A 9,525-nucleotide genomic window follows, 5' to 3' on the forward strand; every position below is an offset into this window, starting at 1 on the left:
AACTGGTGTAGCCCAAGTTATGCCCTGATCAATCCAGCTTAAAAGCACACCTAAACATACCCCAAGATCCATCCATCCCTAAACCCCATGTCCTCCCCTCCCCATCTAACCTTTTCTACCGTCGATTACGTTTTATCCAATGGCTCATATTCAAATTCTCAAAATGGAGCGATCCGTGTGCCGAGCCTCTCCACCAATCGGTGCTTAGCTCCTGGATATTGCCCCCACGCGCTCGACTATTTAAACACTTCCATTTCCGTCATCCTCTCACACAACGAAATTACCAGTAAACGCAGACGGATAGATCTAAATCTGTCTTCGAGTCTCTCAGTCTTATCCTCTCCCGAATCCTCTTTCCCACCCTAGATTTCCTTATCTTTCGGCGTTTTCCGGTCCTGCAATGGCCACCGAAGAGCAACCCACCGTTCCTCTTGAGTCCCCTCCAGAGCCGGAGTCCACCGAACCGGCAGAGGGAAAACCTGCCCCCAACAAAGCTAGCAAGTCGAGGAAACCAAAGGAACCCAAAGCCAAAAAGCCTCCCGTACCGAGAAAACCTCCATCTCATCCTCCGTATGAAGTGGTATGTATTGCTTTTAGTTTTCGAAAGGAATTCATTTATTTGATTTGTATTTTGCGAGTCTGATCTAATTGTGTGGTTTTCGTGTCCTCTTTTTGCAGATGATTAAGGAAGCGATTGTGACGCTGAAGGAAAAGACCGGTTCGAGTCAGTACGCGATCGCGAAGCTCGTCGAGGACAAGCACAAGCAGCTTCCGCCGAACTTCAAAAAGCTCTTGTTGTTTCATTTGAAGAAACTTGTGGCTTCTGGGAAGCTCGTTAAAGTCAAGAGTTCGTACAAGCTTCCATCTCCGAAGCCAACTGCAGCGGCAGTCGAGAAGAAGAAGCCGGCTACGGCTGTGAAACCGAAGCCGAAAGCAAAGCCTTCTACTTCGAAGGCCAAGGTAGTGAAAACGACGTCTAAGGCTGCGCCGGCAAAGTCTAAGTCTGCTGCGAAGCCGAAACCAAAGCCTAAGGCCAAGCCAACGCCAAAAGCCGCTGTGAAGCCCAAGGCTGCTGCTCCGAAGCCGAAGTCTGCTCCGTCTAAGCCGAAGCCTGCTCCGAAGACAAAGGCCGCTCCGGCTAAGGCAAAGGCAGCTCCGAAGCCAAAACCTAAGGAGAAGCCGGCTAAGGCTCCAAGGACATCGACGAGGACCTCTCCCGGGAAGAAAGCCCCGCCTCCCAAGCCGGCAACGAAGAAGGCAGCAGCAACCAAGAAGGCTCCAGCTAAAAGCGTGAAGCTCAAGAGCGTGAGGTCGCCGGCGAAGCGGGCCACAGCGAAGAGGGGAAGAAAGTGAGAGAGGAGAGAGCGTAGGTGTTGGTAGGGGTAGTCTCGAGCCTAGGTGTTTTATCTTTGATGGTGTATTTAGATCCATATATGGCCTTGGAAAAACAATTTGAAATAGTTTTCAGATGTATTATTATTATTGTTCAGTTTTTTTTTTCTTCTTTTGCTTTGTATTATTCGGTTAAGTTGGTTTCTGAAGAAATCGTTCCTTTGTTCGCTTCCACTTTCACGGTTACAGTTCTCCACATCAAATTGGCTGAATTAATTTGGAGCGATGCATATTATGTGCATTCTGCAATAGTAATCTCACATGATATATCTCTTTCTGGCTAGGTTCATCTAATTTGGTTGAGCAATTGAAGAAGATTAGTTGCACTTTTGCAATGTGATGCTAGCCAACCATTGATAATTAGGGTTTCTGCGCAAACCAGTGGCATTTCTTGGTTGCAAGATTGGGATTCAAAACCAAGCACTTGTTATCTATGTTTCGATCATCCAAGACTTACAGGTACTATTTTCGATACTTGTTGAATTTTGTTCTGCTTGTGTTGGATTGCTTGAGATATAGTGCAACGTTGCGCTCTGGTCTTGGCCTTTGGCACGAGTCAGGGATGAACTGGTTTTAGCCATTCCGAATTGAGATTTTTTGCTCCACATATTTGTTGTGTGAAACCGAAACTCATGTACATAAATCCTAAGTCGTTTTTGTTATCATTTCGAGCTTCATCACTTTGTATACCGACACTACACCGTGTGAGATGTTGTCCTTAGTCTCAGTTATTTATTGTCTCTGGTCTGGGAAGTCTTTCTCTTGCCATATGATCGAAAGCTTAGGTTAACCAATTGTTGAATATGTTGCATTGCATTTACTGGCAAGTATTTTTTGTCGACAATTGACTGGGGCGTAATGGGGAGATTGCCCATTACAATCCATCTAATATTGTCTGATATGCATATTCACCTGGAATCGCTATTAGTATCTTTGTAGACACTTCATACTGATTATTTTTTGTGTTCGTTTCTTTTTAAATTGTTGATCCTGGAACTTATGTTCTTAGAAGATTAAGATAGATACATGGATCTTATGTAGTTAAATTGTTGATCCTGTGAATAGTGTGGATCTCGGCATTAATTACAATGAGATTACATGTTATGTCCATATCTCTGAGCTATAGAAATTATTTGGGTAAGAAAAAACTAAGAGAATTTTGATTTATTGATGACTACACTTGGGAAAGCAGTTGATGATTGAAAGTTAGAGCAGCATGCTGCCAAATAGAATCTGCAGACTGCAGTAGACGCCATTACCTAAAGAGAAACAGAATTTAGATTTGTGTTTGGAAAAGTTTTCTCGTTGGTTGTATGCACAGAAGTGCACACTCATATATGGTGATTACAAGTTAAGTATGTCAATATTTGAAAGCTACAAATTGATAAGTACCATCTGTTGATATATTCAATGGATAGTAAGTTTAAAAACTTGAATCTTGGGTTGTTACCGAAGAATCTGGAGAGGATTTATCATCAATATGTCCCTGCAAGCTTGACCCGGGGGGGGGGGGGGGGGGGGGGGGGGGGGGGGGGGGGGGGGGGGGGGGTGAATAGTCGATGGGAAGAGTGAAACAAGCTCGAGACAATGTTTTGGTGAGAACATTTTTAATTTGATCTTTACTGGATATAAACTTGACAAGTAATTACTGTTGGCTAACCAAGTACCGAACAAAGTGGAAATTGATTTTTATATGTTTGGTGTGGGTGTGGAATGCCGGGTTGGAGGATATGAGTGGCTCTGGGGCAGAGGAGACTGGAAAACAGAGCTCACTCAGGAGAGATTGTATTCAGCTTCAGTGCTTCTGTGGGCAATCACAGCAGCCTGCCCTTTGCTGCTGGCGAGAACTCCATGAAACATGGTTGATACAAAGATAAATGCAGTAGGCTCCTGTTGAGCAGCAGTCATTAGAGCTGCCAGCCTTGTTGGAATTGGAAAATGCTTGGAAGGATAGATTGGACTGTTTGGAGAAGAAGGGGCAAACAGAAATGGTGTGCTTCAGATATCGAAAAATTCTTTTTACAGCTTGCCAATGTTGCAAATAAGGCTGGTGCATGAATTGACACACACGATTGATTGAGAAAGAAAGGTTTGGTTGAGTGAAGGAGAGATACTGGTAACCTCCGACGACTCTATTGTATATAGGCTGGGATCGGAAAAGGGCCAGATAGATGCCATTGGGGTTGTAGAAGAAGGTTTGGCTCTGTCCACTTTGGTGCGATAGAGAAGATGAACTATATACTTGCCTCGTGTGAGGAAGAGATCGTTAGTTGTGCGGGGAGCTTCAAGATCAATGAAAACACTCAGATCTTTGATAGACATCAGCATTAAGGAGCTTAATGATGGAGTCTACAGCTGCTGTGATGGAGCTTGTGAAGAGGGTATCATCGACATAGATTAGAATGTAGACCACCAAGGGCAACTGAGATGCACATTAAGACTGTTCATTTGGGTCGTGTTTTTTCCTAGTCCAGTCTGGAACCTAAATAACCAGATTTTGGATGCGGTTTTTGGCCCGGGATCTACCCGGTCCGGAAATTGGATTACTTTACCTGAACCTATTTGGTCCGGATACAATAATAAAATTTGTGTATTGGGTACCCGGTTTCTTTTAAAAAAAAATCCTCATTGAACAACCTCCCCTCCCCCCTTCGTTTGGCGCTCTCTCTCTCTCTCTTTCTCTCTCATTCAAACCCTAGATCCCCTCGCTTAGAGCCTCAACCATCCTCTTATTCCCTGCCCCCGATTGATCCTCTTATTCAATCCCCCATTGATCGATCTAGCTCTCTCTAGTCTCTTTCTCTATCTCTGTTGCATCGAAACTCTAGCCTCCCGCATATTAGTCTTCGTCTTCTTTTTAGTCTCCTTTGACCCTCTTATTCTTCTTCATCTCCTCTCCATTTTCTCATTCTTCTCCTCCTACTCACCTTTTTCTAGCTTTTGTTTGGCAAATTGATGGCCATGGAAGTGGGTCACTGAGTTGCTTGTGGGCGAGAGACCGTGTTTTTGTGATCCACGGCCATGGTTTGGCTGTCCATCTCTTTGTTAGATCCTCGATGGCATGTGAGTCACTATTCAATTGTATCTGATCATTTCTTTTATGTTTTTGTTCAGTTTGTGATATGTTCCTGGGAATATTTGAAGAACGGTTGTGATTTTCTTGGGTGAATTTTGTGATTTGGTATCTCTGGTAAGTCGATGATTTGATGGTAAAGATCTTCTGGAAACGGATTTTGGGTTTGTGGGTTTTGTTTATCAGTACCGATTTGTTTCTTTTTTCTCTGGAGTTCTATCGACTGAAGAAAAGTTATTCTTCTTTTCTTTTCTTTTTTTTTTTTTTTGAAATGAGTAATAGCCCCATTTAGTTGAAAATGATGACATTTGGCCCCTCGTTCTTAACACATTGAAATTTTTCATATATTTTTATAATTCCTTAAATGTCCTTGTTTCATTTCCCTCTTTCCTTTCTTCACCCACTGTCTGTTTCCAAAAATTTTTCATTCACCTAAAAATGACCACATTGCTTGCTTGATTATGAGTATTAATTAGTGGTTGGTTGGTGCCTGCATGATGTAGACTTGGATGGTTACAGATCGTGGGATGACCCCGTTTATAGCTTGTGGTCATATACCCACTGTTGTTATGTTATTTTGAGGGAAATTTGATTGGTTTCAACGTTTGCCCCAAAATGATAACTGGCCTCGTGCCTTTGCCTGCTCTTTGTTATAATCCACCATTCACTTTGCTTTATTTTTTGTTGTTGATTTTATTTTATTGATCTTTTCTTCCACCCTCTGGAGTCCTAGTTAGATGAAAATGGTGTGTCCAATATTTTCTAAAAGACCAATTTCTATGAGATGTCTTTTAAGAAAGTATCTCTGGTTATAACTCAGTTGATGTGGCTTTTAATAATAATATTTTGTTTCTGTAGTCTTGTTTGGTTAATTGTGGCATGTTTGACTCTGCAATTGTGCAATCCTGCACAACTTCACGGGTTTAGGAGGTTGATCTAGGCGACCAATGAGTATAATGGATGTTTCTGTACTCCTTCTCTTTACAGGGTAGATAAAAAAGTATTAGCAGTAATTTGTTTAGATAAAGGTTTGTTTTTCCTTTATTGGGATTTGGGGAGGGGGCACTGTCGTTGAATACAATGGAAGTCTTTCATTGTCTAGCTCAAGTGCATGGCTCAATTCTTTGGAACATACACTTCATGCAAAGATGCTTATGATGTGTTTTTTATTACTTGCGGTACTTGCTTAAATTTTTTAATTTATTTCTCCTAGTTTAGATATTCTTAAGCATCAATTAAAGGATATTTACCTGTTGATCCTGTATCATCCGTGTTATTTTTCTTTTTCTTACACAGCTTAATGGTATATTTACCTGCAGTGCATGCATGGCCCCAATTGTAAGCTAGGCAACTTCTGTACAGTGGGCAGAAGAATTCAGGAAGTAAATGTATTGGGTGGATTCATCCTTCCTGTTTGGGGTTCTATTGAGAAGGCCCTCTCTAAGCTGGTAACCTGGCCTGGGTCATCAATGATATGTGATGATTTTGTAATTTTCAAAAGCAAAATGCATTTTAATGTTTTGCTTACACAAACAAACTTATCTGAAATAATAGGACTTCTGCTATCTGAACTCTTTTCTGCCATTATGCTGTGTCTAGAGTTATTCACTCCAGAACTTCTAGGCCTGTTTGTCCTTTTAACCCTCTTTTTAATCTTCTGCACACTTGCCATTTTTGTATTTCACCAAGTCACTAATTTCATTGTAGTTGTACTGTTGTACTTGTACATCTTTTTGGATTTACCCGTATACTTGATTTTTATCATTTAGTACCGTATCGTTTGGCTTGATAAAAGAACCGGTGAGAACCGGTGCAACCTATTAGTCAAAGGGTGGGTTTCTGCTATTTTTGTGGAAAATGTTCTTTGACACTGGCATGAACCATGTGATGAAGAAAGTAACCGACTTGAAGCTAAAACAGTGTCAGATCTCATGGCCATAATTGAAGAACAATGGTGGATAATCATAATTGCCTTCTAAATTGAAAATTAAATAAATATAAGAAGAGGAAGAAAAACTAGTCTTGGGAAGTTCTATGTTAAAATAAAGAATAAATTTTATTATTATATGTATTTGCTTGAATTATACATTTGTTAATTGAAGGTTTTTTTTTTTGTTTTTTTTTTTTTGATTTTTTTAATGCATTTGTTACTTTCTCTGTTACCGGAATGAGCTTGGTTCCTTTCAGATTTCTGTCAAAACATAATGGACGTGCTATGTCCACCGCTATCAATTCCTGTTGAGAGCTACCGTCAGGCAAATTGTATTTTTTTTTTTTTTGCTTTTTTTACATGTATTTTTTAATACTTATTAATATTTTTTAAAAAAATAAAAAAATTATAATATTATTAAAAAATATTTTTTTAATCACTAAGTAAAAAAAAAAAAAAATATAGCAGTAAAATAGAACGGTAGAAAGGAGCGGTAAGAGTAATATTTTCCAAACATAATATAACTCTCTATTTTCTAGTTTTCTGCACGAATGGCTGAAAGTTCAAAATTTTTTTGTTTTTTGTAAGATCTCTTTCAGTCCAATCATTTGAAGCTGTTATTTGGTGTGAGAAAATTATTGATGGAAGACCATGCTACCGATTTTGTAATTCATATTTTATAATTTTTTATTTTGTAATGTAATGTATAAATAACAAATAATGTAATATGTAGTGGATTGCATTGTGTTGCATGCATAAATGAATATTAGGATTTTTTTTTACATGCATTTTAATATTTTTAGAATACAAATATTATGCATTTCAACTTACTTAAGAGTATAATTTTTTTTAATAAAATAAAGGCTTTTATAAAAAAAAAAAAGTTATGCTATGAAATTTTTTGTTTTGAAATAATGCGTTTCAACTTGATTTTCAACATTTTGTTTTGAAATTTTTTTATATAAATGTAGGCTTAATTCACATGGATTTTTCTTGAAAACGTTGAGAGTTTCTGGGACTCGTAATAATGCTGCACATAGCTGAGATTGGAAGCAGTGAAAGTGATTTTTGTTTTCATTAATCTATTTTCTAAGAGATACTTGCAGAATTCCAAACTTCTCAGGTTTTCAAGTGTTAGTAGATCTTAATAGTAGGCATTTATTATTTGGAAACAGTACTAGTTGTTTTTGTATAGGAAAAAATTACGTCCACCGCTCCATCATCCCGCTCCATCATCCCGCTCCTAGCCCCCGCTTGACGTTGCTATCACATGGAATAAGTTAAAAAATTAAAAAGGAAAATGCTTTATCTTCGCTGGGGTCTAGTAGTGTAATTTTATGTATTTTTTTAAGTTTTTTTTATATAAATTTTTTTAATAATTTTAAATATTTTAAGAAAATAAAAAAAATCATAATATTTTTAAAAAATATTTTCTTAATCATGAAGTAAAATAAAAAATTATAAACAAATATTTTTATGATTTTTTATTTTACTTCGTGATTAAGAAAGTATTTTTTAATAATTTTTTTTACTTTCTTATTAAGAAAGTGTATTTTTAATGATATTCTAAATTTATTTTATTTTTTTAAAATATTTAAAATTATTAAAAAATCTATATAAAAAATAAGTTAAAAAAAAACACATGTAAAATAATAGTACACCCCAGCGGGGGCTGTAGTATTGTCCAATTAAAAACTAGCACTTTCGATTTCCTCTCTTGTTGAATAAAGTAAAGCTCTGTGGTCGTTTGTCTTCTTCAAGCGGGAATTGAAAACTAGATCTGCTTCTTCAAGCAAAAATTGAGCCCTTGTAAAATCCATCGTTGTTGAATAAAGTTGTGGTCGTTCGTCTTCTCAAGCAAAAATCGAAAACCGACGATGCCCAGTTTGTGACCGTTCGTCTTCTTCAAGCAAAAACTGAAAACAGAGCTGCCCTTTTCTTTGTCTTATTGTCTATCTCCAAATCCTTACCTTTATGTCTTGATTTTTCTAATCAAAAGTTGAGCGTCATGGGATTAAAAATAGGTGATTCTGCTATAATTTTTGTGTAAATTTCCAGTTTTCATGCCAAAAGAATAGGAAAAAAGGGGAGGAAACGACTCATACTTGAGGTATCTTGTGACTCTTACCTACTTTCCAAGCACAAAGTACCAAAGGGAGATTGTGATTTCTCTAAAAAAGTTGTTAACAATCTTATCGCCAATCTTTTAAAAGGAGTTCTGCAGCAAAACTACTGCTACACAAAACGTTTCACCTATTTGTAGTTCTGTATATCACTAAATTATCACATTAATAAACGTGGATTGCTTAAAGAAAACTTTTATGTACTAGCTCTGTTGCCTACCCACACAAGGGATTCTCCATTAAAGGTCCCCACCAACACAGTCCTAAAATCCATGTTCTTAGCAAAAAAATCAATATTCCTCTGGGATTCATTGACCTGTAACATTCTAGGTCACAAATAGATGCTAGTCATTTCACACTTTTTTATTTTTTTGGTACAAAAGATAGAAATGCAAATCAATAAAAAACCCACACAAACTCGCCTATTCTTTGATGTGCGAAAATGAGGGGATATCGATGCAACTAGTGCAGAAAGGTTTTCAGATTCTAGATGACAGAGGATGACAGATGGAACGCCGGAAATGAAATCCTTTGCCGCGCGGACTCGATGCCGATGCCAGACCTGTCTGACGGAGGAGACGACGGAAATGAGAGGCATGACAGGTTGTCGAGGTTGGGGTTAGTAGAGATGTAGATTCTAAAATGAACATGATATCCTTTTTTTTTTCTTTTTTATTTTTAAATTAAAACAAACACGTGGCTGCCACATAAAATGCCACGGGAACTTAGAGCGGGAGGAATGAGCGGGGCTGTAGAACTACCCTTTTAGATATTTCTTTTAAGAATAAATATAGATAGAAGACATTATTGGGAGCATCCATTTTGTATACATGATGTGGCATCATCTAGACCACACATCTCCCCAAGTGAGTGTTGGGAACAATCAACTAGAAGCAGCCATGCAGTGAGTGCAAAGTGTGCACTGCTACAATGACTTCTCTCTAGCATTACTCTTCTTTTAATTACTCGACAAGATACAGTTTGGAAAACCATTGTGACTTTAGTTG

General features: G+C 38.0%; 1 protein-coding gene across 1 annotated transcript; it reads left to right on the plus strand.

Moving 5' to 3' along the window:
• The first annotated feature begins 256 nt into the window (after nt 1–256).
• Nucleotides 257–1,563, plus strand: LOC121251712 (histone H1-like). The gene is made up of 2 exons (XM_041151045.1): nt 257–580; nt 679–1,563. Exons 1-2 carry the CDS (start codon nt 401–403, stop codon nt 1,351–1,353), a joined length of 855 nt encoding a protein of 284 aa, XP_041006979.1. The 5' UTR covers nt 257–400; the 3' UTR covers nt 1,354–1,563.
• Nucleotides 1,564–9,525: the final 7,962 nt, after the last annotated feature.

This window comes from Juglans microcarpa x Juglans regia, chromosome 2S (genome assembly GCF_004785595.1).
Source record: "Juglans microcarpa x Juglans regia isolate MS1-56 chromosome 2S, Jm3101_v1.0, whole genome shotgun sequence".
Taxonomy (NCBI): Eukaryota; Viridiplantae; Streptophyta; class Magnoliopsida; order Fagales; family Juglandaceae; genus Juglans; species Juglans microcarpa x Juglans regia.

What these genes read in the sequence shown, in the direction of transcription:
- LOC121251712 (XM_041151045.1), top strand. Translation starts at nt 401, where the DNA reads ATGGCCACCGAAGAGCAACCCACCGTTCCTCTTGAGTCCCCTCCAGAG. An exon ending in CTCATCCTCCGTATGAAGTG is followed by an intron (nt 581 to 678) that starts GTATGTATTGCT and finishes CTCTTTTTGCAG; the next exon opens with ATGATTAAGGAAGCGATTGT.